Source organism: Talpa occidentalis, unplaced genomic scaffold (genome assembly GCF_014898055.3).
Source record: "Talpa occidentalis isolate TD23 unplaced genomic scaffold, MPIMG_talOcc4v2.1 talOcc4.12, whole genome shotgun sequence".
NCBI lineage: Eukaryota > Metazoa > Chordata > Mammalia > Eulipotyphla > Talpidae > Talpa > Talpa occidentalis.
In genome coordinates, this window is record NW_023601212.1 from 47,973,731 (window position 1) to 47,998,010 (window position 24,280).

Consider the following 24,280-nt stretch of genomic DNA (forward strand, 5'->3'; position numbering starts at 1 on the left):
GGCCCCGCCCCTCGCACCGCTTCCGCCTCCCTGCGGGCGGCTTGTTGTTGTGGAGGCCAAGATGGCGGCGCAGGCGGTGGCGGCGGCTCAGGCAGCTGCACAGGCGGCGCAGGCCGAAGCGGCCGAGTCTTGGTATCTGGCGCTCCTGGGCTTTGCCGAGCACTTCCGCACCTCCAGCCCGCCCAAGATTCGCCTGTGCGTGCACTGCCTGCAGGCCGTGTTCCCCTTCAAGCCGCCGCAGCGCATCGAGGCCCGTACGCACCTGCAGCTTGGTTCGGTGCTCTACCACCACACCAAGAATAGCGAGCAGGCGCGCAGCCACCTGGAAAAGGCGGTGAGCGCGGGCCGGGCAGTGAGCGGGGAGGCGCTGGGTGGTGCGGGCCGAGGGCCCGGCTGGGGCACCGCCCGCCTTTGGGGACCCCAGGGCCTCGCCCCACACCGTATTTAACGTCCTTGGTGGCTGCAGGGACCCAGGACCTCACTCAAGGTTTGCTGAGTTTTCTTGTGAGGAGCAACAGTGTTCCCAATTCTTAAAGTTTTCTTGAGTATCTCACGCGTTGGCTCCGAGACTCGGCACACCCGTACATGGGCCTGTGGTCCAACTCCTCGACCCTCAGACTTCTCCTGAAGTGACTCAGGATTGGGGAAGGGAAGGTTGACAGTCCAAATATTACTGGGGGATCTGAAGTTTGGTCTCAAAAAACCTGGGAAGACTTTCCCCTTCCTAGACCCGGAAGTCTGATCTGTGTTTGGAGGGTCTTGCAGGGTGCTAAGAGACCCAGAGCCAAAGTTGCTCATTTGAGGTATTCAAAGTAGGCTCAGAGTGTGGGATCAGGGGTGGGGTCTGAATTCCAGTACCAATTGCTCTGTATAAGGCGGTTATTGAAGCTCCTTCTTTTCTCCCTATCATCTGGTGACTGCTTTTTCTCCCACCATCACTAATTCATCCTCTTCAGAGGGCAGACCACCCCCCATCTTAAACGTGGGATCTTGATGCTTTGAAGACTGTGGGATGGTGATAGTGCCTCTACCCTTTCTGCCTGTGGATTTTTTTCTCACAGCACCACCACACTCCTTTCAGACCCACCATGCCTTCTTTTGCCACTTATACGTCTTTATTCTGCTTAAAGAAGTGATCTCTTGAATATAAACAGATTTTAAATTTTTACCAATGTGAGGTAAATCCAAGCCCTCCCATGGCTAATAACGGGAGGATTTCAGATCTTTGTTTTGCAGATTGTACAGAGTTAGAAAGGGACTTCAATCCTTAATCAATCATTAATCTCTTCCGTGTTTCAGGACTGAAGCAGCATGAACCCAGAGCAGTGATGTGTATAAAGCCACCAGCAGGTTAATAAATCAAGGCTCAAACCTACATTTAAGAGTGCCAGGTTCTATGCCAAAAAATACATTGTTACTGTTTTTGTGACGTTTTCCTCTTCCTTTCAGCAGTTGTTTGTTTAGCTCACACTGGGTGCCAAGCCCTCTTCTAAGCGCTGGGAATCAGCAGTAAGGGAGACAAATAATGAATATGTAGTCAAAGACTAAACAGTGATAGAAGAACCACAAAGAATAAGTGCCAGAAAAAAGGGATGCTGCTGGTGTGGAGCTATTTTTGGTAGAGGGAAGGAGTAAGTCTATTTGTTAGAGCAACATTTAAGCAGACTTGACTGGGTAGGGAGTAATCCTGGTAGACTACGTTGGATATGTCAGGTGGGTCTCAGTGAGTGTCCATGCTGTTGAGACCAGTCAGTGTCAGGGTTTGTCATGGGCAGTGATAAGGCTGAGATCAAATGAAGAAGCCCCAGCTTTCCTTGCATGGGTGATCTGGTGACTTGGCTGCCAGACCGTTTGTGAATGTGCCAAAAGAATTTCCTTCTCTGCATTAAAAACAAATCCTGCCACCTCCCTTCCCTTGTCCTCCCCACTCTGAGGGGTGAGGGAAGCAGTTAGCCTGTTTCTAGCAATGGTTCATAGTTGCTGTGTATCATTCTCAGAATTTGCCACTCAGTCCTGTCAAGAGGAAGCAGTCAGATCTCAAGTTGCTCCCTTTTACCCACTTGGCTTTTGGATCCATAATTTAAACCCTTATCCTTTAAAGTGCCTTCCCCTATTTTTATAGACTCCCAAAACCTGTGGGGTCTTCCTCAGAGCCACAAAGCTCATGCTGACATAAGACTGGGAATTCCTTTCTAGCTGTTGCATGCTAGGATTTTGTTCATATTTCAACTGAAGAGCCTCTCTCTGTGCTGCCTTCTGCACTTGGTTTGTGACTTCTTTTTGTGTTGCATCGCAAGTGTGCTTTCTTTAATTTTATTCTTTATTTGTTGTTTTTTTCCCCCAAGTCAGGCAACTGTCAACTTCTATTCTTTCCTTTTCCAGACCCACTTTATAGAGTCATGATCTGTTCTTCTTTTAAATGTGGTTGGCTAGTTTCTAGTCTTGAAGAGCAAATGGCCAAAGATATCCAATTGCTTTTCAGGAACTAACCCAAACTTTAAAAAAAAAAAAAAAAAAAAAAAAAAAAACTTTTTTTTTTTTAAAAGGTGAGTGACTCAAGTATTTCCTGACAGTTTTGTCCCTGATCATTCCCTCTGCTGTTCTTTCCTTCCCAAACTTATAAATGCTTTAGGTAAAATTTTTATTGGCCTTTGAACTTTGTACTTCACTCACCTATTATATTCATTTCCCTCTGAGAACTCCTAACCTCCTTGGTAGTTATGTATGCATGTATTTATATGTATTTGTACACGTGTGTGTGTACATAAGGTAAAGTTTCTTACCTTTCTGTCTTCTGTGCTAGTTTTTAGCTTCCTCCTCAACTGCATTTATAAGCTTTCTAGAAGGAATGTATAAAGTAGTTACCTATCTACTTCATTAGTGGACAGAATCTTGTTAAGCATTCCCATGAGAGGAGGGTGGGGAGGTTGTTTCTCCCTGTCCTCAACAATTTTATTGAGATTGAAGCTGTTGATCTCAGATGTCCCTGCATGTCTTCCCTGGGTCTGCTCAGAGATCCTGTAGCTCTTACATGCATGATGGGACACTTCTGTCTGAGAACCTTTCCTTGATGATGGTTTTGGCAGTGATGTGGATATATGTCATCAGAATCTGTGGCTGCTCTGAAACTCCTTGAGTGAATAGTCTAGAATTATAGGGAATGTTGTTTTACTCAGAAATCTCTTGGCTAGAGAATTTATGAAGCTGTTTCTGCAGATCTGTCAATTTGTGTTATTTAATTTTCACCTTATTACCTTTCCTCTTAATGCACACTTATTCCTGTGTTAATGTTCAATCTTCTATTGTCTTGCTTTCATGCTGTCTTTCAAGCAGCCAGTTCTATGCCAACCATTTGCATATCCTCTGGAATTAAGAGAATGGGTTTCTCTGAACTTAAATGTTTATCTACTTTCCCCTTACTTTCTTGCTTTTGATCACACTCCTATTTATCCCTTGACTTGGAAAGTACATCTTTACATTTTCCTGATGTGAAAGTCACAGAAGGATAAATGCTACTTCGCTGGAATGGATTGCTTATTATTTTCCCAGTAATTAATGCCACATTTGCTTTTCTGTCTGCGGGCTGCTTTTTTTTTTTTAAACATTTATTTATTCAAGAACTGGGGTACAGATCAGAGGCATAGGAGGGCGAGAGAACTCCTATGAGAGCAGGGAGCAGAATAGGCAGACGGACCGGAGACACTGCTGAGGGGATCAGTGGGTGAGGCAAGAGAGGTCTGCCATGCCATGCAGGCCTCCCCCTGGCTGGCCAGGAATCGAACCCGCGCTGCAGAGGCCTTGGACAGCCCCACAGCGCAGCTGCCAATCCTGGTGGCGCAGGGAGGCCCTGGGGCCTGCTTTTTAGTAGTGGGTGTTTTCTTGCTTTCTTTAGAAAGCAGCTCAAGCTGTACAAGTTAGACACTTGTTAATTCTGCTTCCACGTCTGACAGTAGTTCACCTTCCTGGTGTGTAATTAAACCATCCCTTTCTCTTAAGCCCAAAAGGGTTGGTTCTATGCCGTCTGTCACAACTAGAACAGGTCCTTCATCTTATCCTGCTGAATTCCAGCCCCATCACTTGGCAGAATGTGGTACCTAGTTGTATTTGCAGAACTCAGAGTTAAGCACTTTTGTGATAGCGTGATCTGTGCTTTCTCCTCTTTTTATTTTTATTTCCATTTCTACACCTTTGCATCAGTCCATTCCAGGCACTGGGGATGCAGTACCATGAGGAGGCACACTATGAGACTTTATCTGATGAATGCTAAGGAACCAGCTCTTCTAGGACTCTGTGTGTTGTGCACTCCCATGTGAGTCCACACCTTATGACCTCTAACCTCCAGGGCAGCACTCCCAATACCCCTGATGCTGGGGGATAAGGCGTTTCCAAAAGGTTCCAGTCTTGAGCCTTTGGGCAAACAACCCACTTGTCCGGTGGTCATAAGGACCTGGGAAAAGTGATGTTCTTTCTCCAGCTCTCATGTCAGAATTGGAGGGAGCTGGCAGATGACTGGCCACTATCACAAATAATCTGTTATCAGTGGAGAGCAACCCAAGTGTCATGGACTAGATGTTAGTTACACAAAGTCCCAGAAGGAGAAAGGATAAGAAGATATTGCCGGGAGACTCCCTGGTTGTTAAGCACAGGGTTGTTAAGCACAGCACTGTGAAGCAATCCGCAGACTCTGTAGCACGAGTTCAATCCCTGGCCAAGTTCGATTCCCAGCTGGCCAGGGAACTAGCCACATGGTGCAGCATTCCTCTCCTGTCTGGCCTCCTGCTCCCCTCAGCAGTGTTTTTCAGTCAGTCTGCCTGTTTTGTTCCCCACTCTGTCTCTAGTGAATCTTCTCACCGTCCCGCACATCTGGCCTGTACCCCAGATTTTGTATGTATAAATAAATCTTTAAAAAAAAAAAAAAAAAGGCCTCCCTGGTGGTGCAAGGTGTTAAGCACCACACTATGAAGCAATTCGCAGCCACTGCAACGTGAGTTCGATCCCCAGCCAGGGAGGTGACCCACATGGTGCGGCGGATCTCTCCTGTCTCGCCCGCTGCTCCCCTCAGCGATGTATTTCAGTCTGTCTGCCTGTTCTGTTCCCCACTCTGTCTCTGGTCAATCCTCTCACCACCCCCACATCTCTGTCCTGTACCCCAGCTCTTGTATGCATAAATAAATAAATCTTTAAAAAAAAAAAAAGAAAGAAAAGAAAAGATACTGCTATGAGGAGACATTGGTGAGTCCACACAGGCCGAGACTGGGGAAGTGGACATGACAGGCACTTCTTGGGCTGTCCTCAAATATGGATTCAGAGTGCCTTGTGCAGTGGGGAGATATCCTTGAGCCACATGCTTCACACAGTGTAAAGGTTTTACCCCTTGTTTCATTACCTAGCTCACTTCTGTTGAGGGGCAGTGACACAGAGGAGGTGGATTTACCCAGCCTTTAAACCTTGTTCCCAAGAGGCCTTTCTGGAGGCACAAGGGGTTAAGTCTCAGCACAATGAAGCTATCTGCAGCATGAGTTTGATCCCTGGCCAGGGAGCTAACCCGCATGGCACAGCAGACCTCTCCTGTCTTGCCCACTGCTCCCCTCAGCAGTGTATTTCAGTATATCCACCTGTTCTGCTCCCCAGTCTGTCTCTGGTGAATCCTCTCACCCCCCACCCACATGCCTCTGGCCTATATGCCAGTTCTTGGATGCGGACAAGGACGGGTTGTTCACCTGGAGCATGGATGAAAGGGAGTACTGGTGGTGGCCTTACGCTCTCTTTAAATTGGAGTGACGTTAGTTTATAACATGTAGATTTCAGAAGTACAGGTTTATAAATGGGCTTCTCCATGTACTGTGTTCACCACCAAGTCTTTCCACTCACCACCTTACAATTGACCCCACCATTGTTACCCAATTTATCCACCATTCTCTTCTCCTAAGAGTTTGGTTTTGGGGTTTTGTTTTGTTCATTCATTTCTTTATTTTCTATATGAGGGAAGTCATAATCGGTCTGACTTACTTCACTAAGCATGACTATTCTCTAGGTCCACCCATATTGTTGCATTCTCTCTTTCTACCTGCGTTCTTGCTGAAGGGCTCCCCCTAAGCATGCATCTCCTGCCTGAAGTCAGTCCCTGCTAGAGGTGAAATCAGGAGCAAGGAATCTTGAGGTTGAGCAAAACCTTAGCATGTCCTTAGCCTTGCTTTCCAGCTACAGTTTCCAGTGGCCCTCAGGAGCTTCTCTCGCTGGACTGGCCTTCCTGGTGGGGAACAGCAGCTTTTGTAGAGAGAATGTCTGACTTCTGCAGTTCCCAGCTCTATGACATTATACATGTGACTGGAGCTGGGCTGTGTGCTGCTCCCTCAATCCCCCGCTGTCCCCACAGTTGGCTTCCAACTGAGCAACTTTTGGTGCCATACTCTTAGCTGCAGGTACTGACCCTGTCCCTCAGGGGACCCTGAGTGTCTCCTGTCCCTGCTGTAGGCGGCTTTTAGGAGGGGACAGTTGGGCTGACTGAAGAGTATGATTTTCTTGGGTTTTATACATTTTCATATATGTGTGCATGTATGTATGAGAGAAATAGAAGCCAGAGGCATAAGAGCTCTTTCTTGTCATCTCTCTTCCTCACACTCCTACTTTCTCTCCCTTGCTCTATTTTTCCTTGTCTGCCTTCCTAATTATGTCTAATTATGTCTGTCAGTTGTTCGTCCATCCATCCATCCATCATTTTTCTTCCTCCATCTTTCTCAATTACTTTTTTCTCCATCTCTCTCCAAGCTGTCCCCCCTCTCTCCTTCTGTCTGTCCTCTTCTTGCTCCTACAGCTCCCCCTTCTGATGCACCTGTGTCTTGCAGGCAACTGGTCTGAGCTGGCAACTTCAATTCTTTTTCCAATTGGTCCATGACTTTCCAGGCCTCCCTTCTCTCCCTGGCATGCAGCCCCCTGCTCTTAAAACAGAATCTGATTGGGTGCTTTTGTTTTCTACCTTTCCCTGGGTCAGGCCACAGAGTGACTTGGGACATTCTGACCCACATTTACTGCTGCTTGGTGCCACAGACTCATCAGGCTGTCTAGCCTCACCTCCTGACCCTCTTGAACCTTTTCTATAGGCTCTTTTCTGCCAGAAGCACTTCCCATTCCTCTTTTGCCTGCTCTCCCCCCACCCCATCATTTCCTACACTAACCCTTTGAGGCCCAGCCCCACCCCTTCATTCTCTCTCAGAATCTCTGTTTGATTTCTGATGTGCCTTTCAGCTGTCTTCCTTCCAAGGCCCTGTGAGTATTTGTGGAATGGGTAGGCCAGCAGGAACAGTGCCAGGTATGTGCTTAATCCTGTCTGGTTGCACAGACCTTGGTCCATATGGTGAACTAGCCAGGACCTGACTGCCTGTGGTCCTCTGAATCACATCTGTCCCCTTGGCCAGGCACTACCCCTACTGTCCCTCCTGGACTGCCCCTCCCTCGCCTTGAGGCTTATTTCCAAGGATCTCCTTAATGTCACTTCTCCAGGGAGGATTTATAACCACAGACCCACTCTAGTATATTGCTTCCTTGTGCCATGGTTTCCTGACTTATTCTACTACAGTGAGTGGCACCTGGGGCCCAAGTTGCCCATGTTCCTCCCTCTTCTGAAGCAGCTGCCCTCTATGGTGGGAAGTATTCTGGGGCCAAAGAGGCCCCAGAGTCATTAGGGGAACTCATATATGTTTCTTCTGAAATGGAGGGAAAGTGAGCCACCCTCTCAATTACCTTCCTGCTGGACTGAATACCTGCACCTGTCAGTGACTGGAAAACTTGTATAAGAACCAGAGTAGAGCCATTGAACAGCACCAAGGTTTGCCTGAAATTAATCCTTTTCTCTTTCTCTTTCAGTGGTTGATATCACAGCAAGTATCCTTGTCTTACTGCTATGGATTCCTTTAGGAAATGCTCCTTGAATAAAAAGAGTGTGGTATAGACTAAAAGTCCCACTTATAACCACCCCTCAGTTTAGCCTCTGTCCCATAGATCAGCAGCCTCCCCCTGGGTGTCATCTCCCTCAGACTAGCAGCCTCCTCTTACCCTACCCCATGCTGCCCCTCTCAGACTAGCAGCTTCTCCATGGGTCTCCTCTTTATGCCCCACATCGAGCTCCATGCCAGCATTGTTAGCAAAAGGGGTTTTTCGGGGTTGCTAGGGAATATGTGAATTTGGATTTCAGAGCCAGCAAGCCCCTGCAATGCAGGAACCCTGAGTGTGACCCTTTTAAACAGACCACTTTGCAATCTCTGTACTTCCTTAACTGGATGCACTAGATCCCACAATTTGAAGATGTTAAGTTTGAAGCGGCAAGTCTTCTGTCTGAATTATACTGTCAAGAGGTGAGAATATAGGAAGGTTTCTGAAAGCCATTTCCCTTTCCATGTAGTGAAGGGACAGTAACAAATTGGGGTCTCGAAGGAATGGGCTCTTCTCTGGCCTTTTAATACTTGCCATTATTTTTCTACCTCGTACGCCAGCACAAGCATCAGGGTAAACACTTGCTAATGAGAACAGCAGAATCTTTCCTACCCAACATTGAACAGCCTTGTTCTAGGCTAAGGATGATCTGTTCCCAACAAGTGCAAGCAGCTAACCTTCTTAATCTGAGTCCTGATTTCCCGTTGTGAACAGTGGCCAGGCATGAGGCCTAGGCAGCAGGAGTGTGTTCTCATGCCCCTTCCCACCCTGATTGTAGAACAGGAAAGGTGGGGATTATTATCCAATTCTACTGTTCTGGATTTTGAACCAAAGCTACTTTGTTTAGTTGAAAAAGGAGTAATTTTAAGAGTGATGCAAAAACTTCTTAGTAAGTTCAATAAAAAATTTTTCCCCCAATAAAGTAAATTGGCAGCCTACAAACCTTATGAGAGAGAACAGGAGTGGCCTTCTGGCACCACAGCTGCTACCAACTTGTTTTTTCCTCCCTAAACCTGCCTGTTTCCTTTCAGAATTCTGTTGACGCAGCAAAGCCACTGCTTCGGAAAGCAATCCAGATCTCCCAGCAGACCCCATACTGGCACTGCCGCCTGCTCTTTCAGCTGGCTGTGAGTATGGGGGCTGGCTAGATATGGGAATACCTGGCAAGGAGAGATCTGGAGCAGCAGACTCCTGGACATACTGACTGAATTAATTGGTGGGCACTTGGGAGTTTCTTTTACCTGCTCATATAGCCCCTCCAGCCTCTGTCTGCCGTAAGCTTCCCAACACACAGAAAGCGAGTGGTGGGAAGTTCCCATCTCCCCAGGGCCAGCTCAGTCCCCAGCCCCCTCCCTCCTGGTATTGCTTTGGCCTAAGTTCATTTAAGCCTGGGGGCATTTCTTGACAGTGGAGGCCATTGCTGGGGTTAAGGTGAAGTAGCTGTGCTGTGTCCTAGTGCATCTGTAATCAAAGCAGTTAATAGTGATGAAGTAACTTGGTTAATTTGGCCCAAAACTGACGCTAAGACCATCATGATGATGTGTGGAATATGCATTTTAACCCACTAGCAGAGCAGTAAGGTCAGGTACCTTGAGCATTCAGGGTCATCGCTCTCTTCTTTTCAGCAACTGCACACTCTTGAAAAGGACCTGGTATCAGCTTGTGACCTCCTGGGCGTGGGGGCTGAGTATGCCCGAGTGGTGGGATCCGAGTACACCCGGTAGGCACCATTTCCTGCCTCTCTCTCTTACCTGGAAAGAGCTGTCTATCTTGTTCTTGTATCAAGTAGAAATGGCAGTTCAGCATAAGGACATACAAATTCAAATACTAGACACCTCTTGCCCCATCAGTTCATGAAGTCAGAGTTGGAGGGTCACCTCACGGAAACATGCATGTTTGTCCAGGTGGTTCTGTTACTTGCTGTACAGCCGATGGCGGCATATAGTGCCTGGCAGTGCCTGCAGAGTGCCTACCCGCTTGGCAGATCCTGTAGATAACCTCTGTGTCCCCTGCTCAGGGGACCCAGCCTCTTTTAGATGCAAACAGGAAGCAGTTTGTGTAAAGCAGGGACTTATGAACCTGCTTAGGTCATTGGAGGAAGTTGCCCTTGGGTCAGGGATCAGAGGCCATTGGACTTTCACCCTTTGTGAGGGCCTCCAGTTTTTCTTTTCTCAAGGAGAAGATCCCTATATAGTAAACAGTCTCCAAGTAGTAGTGTTCTTGTTCTGTTGTGTGCATTGGGATTCTGGAAAGTTCTATCACTGGAGGCTTATCTGATAAGTTTTTGGCACAAAATGGCTCCTGACTCCCTTCTGAACTCCAGGTTTGCAAGCATCTCTTAGGGCAGACCTGGAATGTCCATGCCATGTGATAACCTTGAGGAATGGTGGGCTAGACTAGGGTGCCATGACCTCCCCACCTCAGCTGCCTTGCCTGTATAATAGGTAGAACAGCACTCACTTTAAGGAGTGTCAGCTGCAGCACTGGGGACTCCATGCAGCCTGGCAGACAGCACTTTGATGTTGAATAGACTGAGGGCCAACACAGCTGTTCCCCACTATTTTGGCTGTTTTCTAAACTTTTTAATTTACCCTTTTTGTCATATTTCTTGCTGATGTTGGCAGTACATGCTCATTTAGAAAGTGCAGAAAGACAATAGAAATCTCTTGGCCTCACCTCCAGCAGAGGGTGGAGATGGGTAGAGGGACCACTGAGGTACCTGGGTTTCCCAGATTCATACCCTTAACCCTCAGGAACCAGAGGGCTTGAAGGCCACAGGCAAGGAAGTAGAGGCAGAGTCAGGTGCCGGAGGCTGCCCACTTAGTCCCTCCTTGTACCTCCTCCCATATAGGAGCCACTGTTACAGAGCTCCTGGCTTGTGTTGAGAGTGAAATTTGGTGCTCTTTTTGTACCTGCCCTTCCATGATGAGCACCATTTGCACCATCTGGGCTCTCAAGCCATGTGAGCATTTAAACCATGCCAAAAAAAAAAAAAAAAAGAAGAAGGAAAAAAAACTAATAAAAGATGGAATAAGAAAGTAGAGCTGTTTTTGTGAATTGAACATACCCACTATGTTCCACTGTCATTTACTCAGTCTTCTTCCGGGGTGTTACATTAGGTCTCTGTGAACATTAAGGCTGCATAGCCTTCCCAGAAGGCACTGGCCTTGCACACTAACTCCCCCTCTTTGTTTTCCAGAGCATTGTTCCTGCTCAGCAAAGGGATGGTAAGTCACAGGCCAGGACCACATCCCTGGCAAGGTTCAGAGTCCAGGGTATGGGATTCATGCAGAAGCAGCAGCTACCTGTACAGGTTCCCATCCCACCTGGCATCATCTTTTCACGGTGCTGGGGTTCATGGGATGGGGGTGGGGGGCAGGCACTGGAAGCCCTGGGTACCTTGAGGAGCTTCTTCACCTGTCTTCTCACTCCCCAGTTACTGCTGATGGAACGCAAGTTGCAGGAAGTCCACCCACTGCTCACCCTGTGTGGTCAGATAGTGGAGAACTGGCAAGGGAACCCCATCCAGAAGGAGTCTCTGCGAGTTTTCTTCCTGGTGCTCCAGGTGACCCACTACCTGGATGCTGGGCAGGTGTGTAGCATCTCCCACAGGAGGCACTGGGTGTGGGTTGGTTGCAGGTGAGCCTCAGGCGGAGACGAATCTGTGGTGGCCTCCTGCTACTGTTACACAGTGTGCCTGTTACTTGGGGCTCAGCTTCCCCACATACCTCAATTATTTCTATGTTCTATGCCCTTGGGAGCTGAGGGTGCTGAGAATGAGGGTCTGCCCAGACTGGGAGTCATAGCTTCATACTGTCCACTCAGTGTACAATGGTCAAAGGCCAGTTTGGGGAGTCTGAGAGTGAACCATGGACATTCTGGCAGGTGCTCAAACAATATGACAGTAGCCTTGGGGATTGAGTAGGGACTGATGGGGGTCAGCTGTGTACACGACTTGACTCTATAACCTGTGTGGCTGATGGGCAGCTGTGCCTGTGTATGGATGGACAGCTCAGTCTCTGAAGGGTGGCTGCTCCATCTACCTTGCCTCATCCCACCATAGTGACTGACCACAAGCAGTGGTTCTGGGAGGCCACAGGTAAAACCTGCCAGCAGCAAAGACTCCAAAAAGCACCGAACAGGGGCTTCCTCTACCACACTCTCCTTTGCCTATTGGAGTTCTGTGGAACCTTTGGACAGGGCTTCCTTGTGCAGAAGCCTGTCTATGAACCACAGTGCCTGCAGGACTTCTGGGCTGGGGAGGGAGGCCATTTTTCCATACCTACAGATAACCACCCCCTGCCCAACCCTGTCCTTCCCTTGGGGTCACTGCAAGGAGGAGGAAACACACTTGGGCAGTGTTTTGGACAGGCTTCTCTCAGGCTTTGGTGCAACCCAGCACTGGGTGGTGGCAAAGTCTCCCTTCATAGGTGTGACCCAGGTGACCCATGTGGCTGGTAGGCACAGCAGGAGTTCCTGGAGGCAAGGACAGAGAGGTTGTTGGGGAGGTGGCCCCTGGCACCTGTGGGGTGGGCAGGGCTCAGGTGCACATGGTCAGTTTTTCAGTGCCTTTGTCCCTGTAGGTAAAGAGTGTGAAGCCGTGCCTGAAGCAGCTGCAGCAGTGCATCCAGACCATCTCCACATTGCATGATGATGAGATCCTGCCCAGCAACCCTGCGGACCTCTTCCACTGGCTGCCCAAGGAGCACATGTGTGTGCTTGTCTACCTGGTGAGTATTGGGCAGGGCCAGTGGGACAAGAGGTGGGACAAGGAGAAGATCCCAGTGACACTGTTTGTTCTTGTCTCAGGTGACTGTGATGCACTCCATGCAGGCTGGCTACCTGGAGAAGGCGCAGAAGTACACAGACAAGGCCCTCATGCAGCTGGAGAAACTGAAGAGTTAGTAGGCTTGGTGGTGTGGCCATGTGGCCTGCTGGAACTGAGTCTCCCAGCAGGAGCCCTTGCCCTGTGGACTTGTTATCCCTATTGGCATTGGTAGTGACCCAGGGTCAGAGCAGGCCAGAACAGGCCTTTGACCCCTGACCAGGGATCTTGTGCCCGCTCAGTCCTGTCACCCTATTGCACAGATAATCTTGAGAAGTAGGAGACCATGTAGGTCTGTAGGACGGTAGTACTCAGCTAAATCAGGTGATGTGCCTTTTGAGTGGCATGACACAGCGTATTGGGGAAATGCCAGGATTGCAACTTAGTTTTTGTTTTTTTTTTTCCTAAGATTTATTTATTTATACGTATGTACGTACATACATACATACAAGCACTGGGTACAGTCAGAAGTGCGGGAGGGTGAGAGAATTCACCAGAGCCAGAGCGGGGAGCAGAGCAGGCAGAAGTATGGAAGTACATTGCTGAGGGGAGCAGCGGGCGGCAGGAGAGGTCTGTGTGCCATGTGGGACCCTCCTCTGGTGGCCGGGGAGGAGCCGGGGATTGAACCGGCACTGCAGAGGCTGCAGGCAGCTTTGCAACCCAGCACTCAACCGCTGTGCCACCGGGGAGGCCCATGCAACTTAGTTCTTGCTGACTAACACAACTTGTCTAGGGGTTATGGGTTCTCCCTAGATGTGCACCTGATCGGTCCTATGCTACCAGGGACATCTCCCTGACTTTGTCATCTGTGCTGTCACACTGCCTGGGAGAGGTGGGGGACAGAAATGAAATCACGCAACCAAATCTTTTTGAGATCATGGATCTTTTCCCTGGCAACTTGGGAAAGGGTTGCTGTGCTTGCTGTCTGGTTCTAGCATGAAGATAGCCACTCAGGGTGGCCAGCAACTGAGGTCCCCACTGCTGCTGAGGCTTGTCGCGTGATCTCACTCTTGGCAGCTTCTGCTTTTTTAGAATCTGTGTTGTCTGACTAGGTTGGATGGGGTAAGGATGGCAGACAGATCTCTCTGATACAATGTTCTGGTTGCCAAAACCTGGCTGTGATCCAGCTTTCCCATTTGGACAGGGAGGGCACAGTGGGCACTGAGAGGTGATGAGTATAGACATGATCTCACTGGAGGGTGCAGTAGGAACTGATAGGACTGAATGGACTGGATGCTGAGTTGTTGCCAAAGAGCAAGTAGCTGAGTGGATGGTGTGGTAGAGGCAGGTGGGAGCCAGGTGCTCAAGGAAAGTGGGTGGGGCAGCGGCTTCTAGTGCCTCACCCAAACGCTCACCCTACCTCTTGTCCCCAGTGCTGGACTGCAGCCCCATCCTGTCATCCTTCCAAGTGATCCTGCTGGAACACATCATCATGTGCAGGCTTGTCACAGGTCACAAAGCCACTGCACTACAGGAGGTAATGCCACAGAGGGTGCACATGGTAGGAGTTGGGGAGAGGGACCTAAGGAGCAGGTCACTGGATCACAGAGGCCACAGACAGATATGACTCTTCCCAGTGCGGGTGGCCCTCAGGTCATCATCTGTCATTAAGTCACCATGCTGTAATAGAGTATTCACAAGTGCTCAGATAATCTGTACAAAAACCAAACAGACCTTCCCTTGGAAGTTCATATGCCCAAAGTATGTGGTGTCTGGGAATCTAGCCTCCTCTCCTGCCCCAGGGTCTGTCACTTCCAATGCCTGCCATCTTGAGCAGGCAAAGGTGCTATATGACAAGACCCATGTTGGGAAGAAGGGAGGAGGATGGTGGCAAACAAAGAGCACTGTTATCAGGGACAATAGCACATTTACTAGGACTTTGTGCCCAAGATGGGGAGGGCAGGACATGGGCACATCCCTCAAACATAGGGTCTCTCCCTAGTACTGTCAGAACACCACTTGGTCACAGATCAACTTGATATGCTCTCTCTGGCAGATCTCCCAGGTCTGTCAACTATGCCAGCAGTCTCCCCGGCTCTTCTCCAACCATGCTGCACAGCTGCACACACTGCTGGTGAGTGTGGGACCACCTGCCTGGGCCATTCCAAGCCCGGGAGTAGCCCTGGGACTGCCACACCAGGCAAATCTGGAACATTCCCAGTGAGCTTTGTTCTGACAAGCATCTTGAGTATAAGTAGACAGAGGACCCAGGAGGTGGCAGTATTTGTGTATTGTCTTTTTGCTTCTTGATTAGGATAAAGCTCAGATGTACCTGGCTTAGTAATTGCTTCTCAGGTTCATCCAGGTGCAGCCATGTGGCCAAGCCAAGCCCCCAATGCGCGGGTGAGCTGTATGGCCCTAAACCCTCAGCACCTTCTTCCTCCAGGGCCTATATTGTGTCTCGGTCAACTGCATGGACAACGCAGAAGCCCAGTTCACCACAGCCCTGCGGGTAAAGTACCAGCCTGCACTCTGAGGGGTGGGTGGTGGTCTCAGTGAGAAGTCAGTGAGGAGTCTGCATGATGCTGATCATGACTGTGACTCACCCTTTATCCAGCGCTTTCCATGGTAGGTCTTGTGCTACTCATATGGGGACAAGGCCAGTGCTGGCAGCCCAGCGTGACAGGATAGCTAAGGGCAGGGAGCCAACCCAGGGACAGCCATGTGAACACTACATGGGCTGGATGCTTGTTCATCCAGTTTCACTCCTGATTTCCAGCTCTCTCCACAAACCACTAGGCTGGTCTTGACTCTTGTCACAGCTGAAGATACCTAGTCACTTTGTGGAATTCACAGCTTCTCCAGAACTGTCCCATGATGGGTGACAGAGCTGGCACTTGATCCCGGCATGTGACTACCTTAACCCTGCACCACCCCGACTGGTGCTCTGAAGTTAGAGGACACTTGTCCTGCCAGGTCAGGAAAGAGCGCTATGGGGTGCCTTCGCCTCAGGATTACCTTGGGATAAGGCTTGTGCCTCTTTGTCACAGCGTAACCCAACCCAGGTGACCTCCAATTCCAGAGCAGATCCAGCTTTGCATGCCTCACGCTGGGACCAGACCAACATCCCGACCTTGTCCTCATCATCCTCATGGGAGAGAAGGCTGGCCGCCTTCCTTTCAGTGGTCCTGGGAAGACTAGGAGTCATACAAGATTGCTTGGGGTGATTTGTGCCTTGTTAAATGAGGTACTCCTGTCTCACCCTCGAGAGAGTCTTCAGACCTCTTTACTCCCTGGGTTGAGCCAAGGTGGCATCATTGCTCTCCATAGTGTGAGTACTATGCCCCTGCCCCTGGCCTCAAGAGATGCATAGGAGCCCTGGCCTATTGGCAACATGCTAGTGTGCTAAGTGGTAAGGCACCTACTCCCACCCCCTTCTAGGCCCTTCCCACGTGTGTTCCTCCTGGCCCAGTTGATTCTCACAACCCACTGCAGTGGTGCTGGAACCCCCACACTCACCCTACTTTGCCTGCTGTTAACTGTGTGGCCCCTAAGGTCTCCAAACCCCTTTCAATCCTGTCTCACTTTTCACAGGCTACTACTGATTTGGTTTGACATCAAAATTCCAAAAATTCCTAAGGATGTGTGCCATGTAGTATCTTGCCCCCGGCTGAGATGGAGTAGCACTTCACCAGGCCACATGGGAAGTGGTGCAGCTAGATGCAGACCCAGCTCCTAACCACCAACTCTTTTTAGTAGTCCCAGGACAGACTTGCAGTTGAAGACCCTTGGGCCTCCTAAGCAGGTGCTGGACCCTCCAGGCAGGTTCTGCACTTCTAAGTTCCCTTGACCAAGGTCCGGGCCACTCAGCTTAGTCCCTCTTGGTTTTTCCTACTTTCCAAGAGCTGGGGACAACTGTCTGTCCATCACCAACCATTGGTGGCATCTCTAGTTTCCTGCTGCCTCCAGCCACCCTTTGGGTGGGATACTGAGAACATGCAGACCAGAGCCCCACGGTCACCAACTGCTGTGTGAGGGAGGGGCCATGCAGGTCTCAGTTCTGAGAGACAAGCAGAAAATAGATTAAACTGCCATGTGTTCTAAGGGCAGGATCGGGCATTGTGGTGCTTCTGTCTACTAAAGTTTTCACAATGTGGGTGTCTTTTATAACAAAAAGAACTGTCCTGGGCCTCGCTGGTGGTGCAGGGATTAAAGACACGACGCTATCAAGCTATTGCCAACCCCTGCAACATGAGTTCAATCCCGGTCAAGTAGCTAACCCACATGGTGCTGCAGACCTCTTCTGTCTCACCCATTGCTCCCCTCAGCAGTGTATTCATTAGATCCGCCTGTTCTGCTCTCCGCTCTGTCTCTGGTGAATCCTCATCCCCCACACCTCTGGCCTACACCCCAGTTCTTGTATACATAAATAAATAAATCTTAAAAAAAAAAAAAAAAAAAAAACCCTGTCCTTGGGTTTTAGGAGGCAAAGAAAGGAATGCATCTAAAACAAAAAGAATAGATTCCAAAGTAGCAGCTGTGGAATGTTTGGAGCTTGAATGGTCCTATATAATGTAGTGTGATGTGGCTGTTCCTGATCTGACCCTTCACCCCATGTCTCTTATTCCAGCTCACCAACCATCAGGAGCTGTGGGCCTTCATTGTGACCAACCTGGCGAGTGTGTATATACGGGAAGGAAATAGACACCAAGAGGTAGTAGGTGACATGCTTCATGTTTGGTATCCTTTCTCTCAACTTTTTATTTAGGGTGGGAGTTGTCCGGGGTACCAGACCTCAGCAGGCCCAGAATATCTGCCTCCAACAGGGCCTGGGCTGGGAGACTGAGTCTGGAGAGAAATGTTCTATAGCCAGATAACACTTCTCCCTGTTGAAAATGAACCAGGCTATATTGAATCCCACAGAAAAATAAACTCTTCTACCACGAGTGTGTGTTCCGGTCAGTGAGGCCTCATGACCCAGTTCTGAGGAGCAGGTCACAGAGAGAAGGGCTGGGCTCAGCTCCTCAGTTGTCCTGATCCCGTCTTCTGAGGTTGGGGCGGTTTCCCTGGGAGCCACAACCGCCAGTCTGGGCTCTGCTCCTGCATTCCTGCCTTCAGATTCAACCACTTTTCTCTGCCCCCATGGCCTTTGCTGTGGTCCAGGCCACCGTCATCTCTTGTCTACAAAGAAGTTAGCTATTTCCCATACTGTGAGTGGGTCAGATGCTTGGCAGCCAGGAGCAGAAAGCAGAAAGCCCATCCAGTTGTTTTGGTACTCAGGAAGTAATGGGCAGGGCCAGGTTTGGTAGGTCACAAAAGAGCTCAGCTCCCCTTTGTGTTTGCCCCTGCATCCCATGTCTGCCTGCTGGAGGGGCTGTGGAGACATCAGGAGATACCTCAGCCCACTCATACCCTCATCCCTTAATACCAGCTCCACATGGCAGCCAGAATGATGATGCTAAAGTGTTAGTCACACTTCCTGTCGGGGCTTCCTGAAGTACCCGCAGCTCTAGATAAACCCCTGGGCCAACCCTCCTGCCTTGCCTTCTCACTCCAGACCTTCTGATTATAGAAAGGCAAGGACAGAACACTGCCCAATACCCCTATACTCCCTCACCTAAACTGGGAGGGCCCCCACCAGACCCTTCCATTAAAGACTAAGTTTCCCTGGGGGGGCAAGAAAAGTTGCTTAGGTATGGGATTAGGTGAGGGTACCAGCTGTCAGTTGTGGCCACACTCGTGGTCAAAGAGGCAGAAAGATGCTGACTGGCATTTCCCCACAGCTCTACAGCCTGCTGGAGAGGATCAACCCAGACCACAGCTTTCCTGTCAGGTAGGCATCTGCACCCAGTCCCACCTGACAATTCTCTTCTGTCTCTGCTTTGAAGGTAATGTGAGCACTCTTATGCCCTGATACTTGGTGACCCCTTGCCCTCACCTTTTGTAAATCTGCTTTCATAAACCTCTCACAGATCTCTGCTCTTTCTCGCAGCTCCCACTGTCTCCGAGCAGCAGCCTTTTACGTGCGTGGGCTTTTCTCCTTCTTTCAGGGACGTTACAACGAGGCCAAGTAAGTACCCAGTGTCTGGCCCTCTGTCCTCCCCAAGTGGGCTTTGCTTATAGGGCCATTCGGCTGGTGCTTTGTTTTCCCTCCCTGAAGATGTCCTGATGGCGTTCAGCATCTTCTCCTTGCCTAGGCGATTTCTGCGAGAGACTCTGAAGATGTCCAATGCGGAAGACCTGAACCGGCTGACTGCCTGCTCCCTTGTGCTCTTGGGCCACATCTTCTACGTGTTGGGGAACCATAGGGTAAGGGCCTGGGCCAACAGGCAGGAGGCCCATGTGGTGCAGGGGGCACCACCCGTGCCCCTTGATGAGCTTATTCCAGTCGCATGCTTCCCACATACAGCTCCATGATACTCAGCAAGGAAGAGAGTCCCTCACTTGAACAGCCTAGGTATGGGGTGGGGGGAGCATTGAACACTGAAGGGTTAATATAGCCCCTCAGCCCCACAAGAGCAGGCGAGTAGAGAATATCCTCCCTGCCTCTTTCCTTTGCCTGTTCAGCCCTCATTGCTCCCACTGGGGCAAACTGCTGCCTCCTCCCAGGCCCCAGGGCCCGTGAATATGCATTTCTATTGGGCTCTGGATGAGAGTCCAGAGCTGACTACCACCAGTGCTTTTTTTCTCTAGTTAGAGAGACAGAGGCAAAAGCACAGAGTTGCCCGTGACCAGCCCTGCCCCAGTGAGGGAACAGGTGCATAACTAAGGGGTGGGTTTTTCCTGAGTTGGTTGAGGAGTTTCTTCAGAGAGGACCGTTGGAGATGAGCTCTGAAGAAGGATCAGAAGTTTGCCAGCAACTGGAGAGCACATTTTGAGCCTATACCAGCACCCCTTCCCCCAACTCTTCTTGGTCACAGGAGAGTAACAACATGGTGGTTCCTGCCATGCAACTGGCCAGCAAGATCCCCGACATGTCAGTGCAGCTGTGGTCATCTGCCCTGCTGAGAGGTGAGTGCATGTGCTTTCCCAGTAATTGGGGCTGCTGGGCCTCTGGAAGCCAAGGTCCCAGTTCAACATGTTCTCAGTCTCTTCAGGAGGCTGCCTAGGGGCAGTGACCCTGGGCTCCTTCACAGTGCCAGCAGGATGCAGGGTCCATTTCATTCTTGAACTCAAGAGGCTGTTCTCAGTGCGTGGTAGACTTGGGCTATAAACCCTGATACCCTGGGTGCAGACAGGTGTCCAGCAGGTGTCTATGTTATAACTGGTATTCCCCATTTACAGAATGTGAAATGGAGGGTGCAAAGACTTGACCATGGCCCTGGGAGGAGACTGGGTGGGCCCCTCTGGTCCTCTTGCCTCAGAAGTGGGCACTGGGGCCCTGCTCCAACCACCTCCTAGAGGTTCAGCGTGTGCGGGAAGGCCAGGGGTATCCACTGCTCCACAGCCATCTGTGTTCTGTGTTCCTTGCTGCTCATCTGCCTCTGAGGACACATGACTCAGGAGGGTACCAGTGATATGCCAGGTGGTGCCAAGGTTTGACCTTAGGACTCTGCCCACAACCACAGGGAAAGGTGTGAGGCAGGGGCGGGCCAGGCAACCCCTATGTTCATGTCCTACTCAGACCTGAACAAGGCCTGCGGGAACACCATGGATGCCCATGAGGCTGCCCAGATGCACCAGAACTTCTCCCAGCAGCTGCTCCAGGACCACATTGAAGCCTGCAGCCTCCCTGAGCACAACCTCATCACGGTAGGGCAGTTGGGACAGAGCAAAGCTCCCCTAGCCCTGGGGCACCCTCCCTAGGAAGGGAAGAGCACACTGGCTGTCACCTTCCCTCACCTCTCCTATAAACCTAACTCAGCCTCAGGCGCCCCTCAGACAAAGCAGTTGCAGGCTGCTTCCCAGGGCTTAATGAACCCTGTATGGAGGGGGTGGATCCTGACTGGGTGGCCAGCCAAGGAGGGTGGCATTTCAGGCACAAACATGTGACTGTTACTCACCCCAGGAAGGACCTCACCTGTGTCTTCTCTCTACAGTGGACTGATGGCCCTCCCCCAGTGCAGTTCCAAGCCCAGAATGGACCCAATACCAGCCTGGCCAGCCTCCTGTGAGGCCCCTGGAGAGGACTGCCCAGATTTTGGGAGGCATCCAAGGGGCCCATTGTATTCCTGACTTCCACCCAAACAGCACTGAGCTTTCCTTGGACACGTGCTGGCGTGGGCATCTCAGGCTTCTTTCCTGATTGTCCAGAGCTTCCAAGTCCCTGGAGAGGATGTGGATCAATTCCCATTCTCCCCAGAGTGGCCGACCAGCTGTTCCTGCCTTGCTAGGACCTGGTAAATGAGGCTTTAGGTGGGATGTTGGAGCAAACTTTCCAGAGCCAGCTTTTAAGTGGACTTGATCTGCCAGTCCTTCGGACACATCTGAGTCATGCCTGCAGGGGGTTCTTGTCTGGGTGGGGAATAGGGTACTGGGTCCTGATCGTTCCTGCCCCAGAGGCAGAGGATGCAGTGTAGGGAGCTGTGCCACTGGGTCATTGCCACGTCACTTCCATCTGGAGCCTTTCCTCGGTGTGGCAGCTTCCAGAGGCCAGATGCCCAAAACTGGAAGGAAGAAATGACACATGTTGGGAACAAAACGTCTCACCATGCTTCCCAGCTTGCCTTTCTCTCCATTCTCTACCCTTCTGACAGTTGGGCCCCTGGTCAAGGGTCTTGGGGGATCCAGGAAGTCAGCTTTCAAACCTGAAATGACTGCACCATCTGGCCGTGAAGATACATGTACTTGTAGACGTGGGCGTGCATGTGCTCATGTGGGCACACAACACAGAGCTGAACAGAGCAGGAGCTAAGACTCCTATGTTGGCACCAGCTACCAACCCCTGTTTCAGTGTCCCCACTGTGGGGCAGAAAGCAGTGGAGGGGTAAGAAGCCCTCCTCAGCCCAACTCAGGGTGCTGGAAGATAGGGGATTGCTTCCTGGCAGCTGCTAGGCCATCTACACCCTGTCCCCGCTCAGCTCTCTGGAGGCAGGAGGGAACTTACTGCCATGGGCTTCTGGGGGCAGCATTGAGCCTTCTCCCAAGTAAACCCCAGAAGGCTCTGCTGATCCCAGCCCATCATGCCCAGTCCTGGGCCTCTGTTGGTCTGGGAGATGCCTGGCAGAGCCATTGAGGCAGTCTTCCCCTCCAGTGTGTCCTACCACAGGGTGGTGGATTGATTCATTGGTCTGCATCTTGTTACCTTGCACTGTGAAGGCATTGTGTCTGTGATGGAAGGAGCATTGAGTGGGATTGCTCAGGTCTGTTAGCTGCTCAGACCTTGAGGTCTGAGTGTGCCTTAGCCACAGCAGGGCTGTCAGCCAACTTTCTGCCACAAGAGCCCTGCTACCCACTTGGGGGCCAGCAATAGGTGAGCAAGTAAGCCGCAGTCGGAGGGATGGGCCATCGGGATATCCTGTGAAGACCCACTGATTATCATCCTGGGTCACCCAAGATAGCCTGACCCTGCCCTGGGCTGTACCCCAGCTCACACCTCCAACCCCTGGGCCCCTAAGTCCTGCAGAGGAGGGTGTGATACCTGACCATAAGCCATCCCATCCTGTCTTCCTCCCCTCCACCAAGGGATGGAGCCTGGTCTCCCCATGAGCCACACCTGCTGGCGTGGAGCACTCTTGGCCTCTCCAGACCTGAGTTTCTTAAATCACGCCATGCATCATGTTTTGTCTCTGCATATTTATTTAAGCCTTTATTTGCTTCTAGGGCATTCTTGTATGTAGAGCAGTTGAAATAAGAACTTCAAAATTTAACGTCTGTTCTGATGTTCAAGTGCTTTTAGTGACCACCTCTTCTTTATGTGTAAAGTTAAGGATGAGTTTACAGTTAGAAATCCAGTACTCAACATTTAATATCCACTCTAGCTTTATGAACACCGAACCCTGTGTGATTGTGCATGTGTACAAGCTTTGAGCCCTTTTACAGCAGCATCTTCCAATCCATGAAGCTTTTGATAAGTTCTTCCTGTGAGTTCAGACTCTGGCTCCCAGTTTCTCAATCATAAGAATTTAAGAGGCAGCAAGCAAGCCCTCCCCAGGAGATATTACACACAGGGTCATATAGCTAAGCATTAAAAAGTAAGAAACTCCAAACCTTTCAGTGTGGGGACAAAGGAGTAGCAGGAAGATTCCTCTTTGAAAGTAAATTACTGAGAACTGGCCAGACACTCCCCTCCCCAGGTCTGTCCATTGTGGGGGCTGGGCCAGGAGGCACAAGGTTCCTCGAAGACACATGCCTGCCCCCGGACTGGTCCCTGCAGTGGCCCATTAGGCAGGCAAGGCTAGGTCTTCTCCCTGGGGTGAGCACTCCCTTCCCACTTACTGGGAACAAGGAAAGGAAAACTGGCAAGGGCTGCCTGGTGTGACGTGGTATTTGTCAGTTGCATTGTCTATTTTGTTGAGGGTTTTTAATAAGTATGTTTGGCATAATGTATTTTTATGGGTTTGTAATATGGTTTTAGCATCCTATAACTTCAGCTGGTGCTTTTAATCAGGAGAAAAATTTTGTAAATATAAAATATTGTGTTACAGATATAACCATATAAAATAGCTTCTTGTTTGTGAATTTCCTATATATATATATATATATATCTGAAATAAAACTTACAGGAGCCATCGCTGCATCTTTGTCATATTGTCTGCCCCTCTCATCCGCCACTTCAGAAATGACTCTTACCCTCCCAGCCAAGTGCAGCAAGCATGTGGCGCCCCTTGCCTGGGACCAGGGGACCTGCTGAATACCAGTCTTCGTCCTTCTGCTCACTGTGCTTCTCCAGCCCAGTCCCACTTGGAGGGTGGGGGCCCCAATACACAGCACCCCAGGTTTGCATCCCTGCCTGTTCTCCCTGACACGTGCCATGGACTTGCTCACACACCTCGTCCCCTTTGTTCTTAGGAAACATACAGCTTTTGTGTGCCTAGGGTTTGGTTTAGCAGGGTTTTTGGCCTGTTGTGAAGGTGACATAAAATTAATCATCTTACATGTACAACTAAGTGGCACTTATATATTTATAATGTCACGCAACTATCATCTTTATCTTGCTCAAGAATATTCCACATCCCAAAGGAAATATCCCATGAGTAGTCATTCCTCATCCCCCACCCCTAGCCTCTGACATTCACCAGTCTACTTTCATCTGTGGATTTGCCTGTCCTGGCATTTCATATAAGTGGAATCATACAGTAGTCCCTTTCTGTCTGGCTTCTTTCAGCATGATGTTTTCAGGTTCATACACTTTTGTAGCATGTCAGCTTCACTCCTTTTTATGACCCATTCTGAGAAATACATCCTTAGGCAATTTCTTCATAGTGTGGCTGTCAGTATAATTCAGCTAGATGGTACAGCTTAATGGGCCACCCATCATCTATGTGGTCTGTCATTTTCCAGAACACCTATTACCTCCTATGGATTGACCCTTTAATTGATGGTTTGGATTGCTTCCCCCTTGTGGTCTTTGGGAGTACTGCTGCTATGAACTTGCAGTGCATATTTGGTTTTTGTTTGTGTTTTTTAAAAAGATTAATTTTATTA

At 50.0% G+C, this 24,280-nt stretch overlaps 1 protein-coding gene across 3 annotated transcripts; it reads left to right on the plus strand.

Moving 5' to 3' along the window:
* The first annotated feature begins 35 nt into the window (after positions 1–35).
* Positions 36–23,316, plus strand: MAU2 (MAU2 sister chromatid cohesion factor). Of its 3 annotated transcripts, none has more exons than XM_037506248.2 (19): positions 36–334; positions 7,864–7,881; positions 8,286–8,351; positions 8,961–9,056; positions 9,555–9,649; positions 11,129–11,156; positions 11,366–11,521; positions 12,513–12,659; positions 12,739–12,829; positions 14,128–14,231; positions 14,751–14,828; positions 15,141–15,206; positions 17,325–17,411; positions 18,478–18,527; positions 18,687–18,764; positions 18,892–19,003; positions 19,615–19,705; positions 20,319–20,446; positions 20,734–23,316. In XM_037506248.2, exons 1-19 carry the CDS (start codon positions 62–64, stop codon positions 20,806–20,808), a joined length of 1,839 nt encoding a protein of 612 aa, XP_037362145.1. In that variant the 5' UTR covers positions 36–61; the 3' UTR covers positions 20,809–23,316. The 3 variants fall into 3 exon arrangements, with proteins under 3 accessions (XP_037362145.1, XP_037362146.1, XP_037362147.1); XM_037506249.2 differs by having other exon boundaries at positions 47–334; positions 17,325–17,408; XM_037506250.2 differs by lacking the exons at positions 20,319–20,446; positions 20,734–23,316 and having other exon boundaries at positions 47–334; positions 17,325–17,415; positions 19,615–19,654.
* Positions 23,317–24,280: the final 964 nt, after the last annotated feature.

Bases quoted from the DNA above. Each gene is read 5' to 3' on its own strand.
- MAU2 (XM_037506248.2), top strand. From the start codon at position 62: ATGGCGGCGCAGGCGGTGGCGGCGGCTCAGGCAGCTGCACAGGCGGCG. The intron at 14,232-14,750 runs GTAATGCCACAG...TCTCTCTGGCAG, and splicing joins AAGCCACTGCACTACAGGAG to ATCTCCCAGGTCTGTCAACT. The intron at 19,004-19,614 runs GTAAGGGCCTGG...TCTTGGTCACAG, and splicing joins ACGTGTTGGGGAACCATAGG to GAGAGTAACAACATGGTGGT.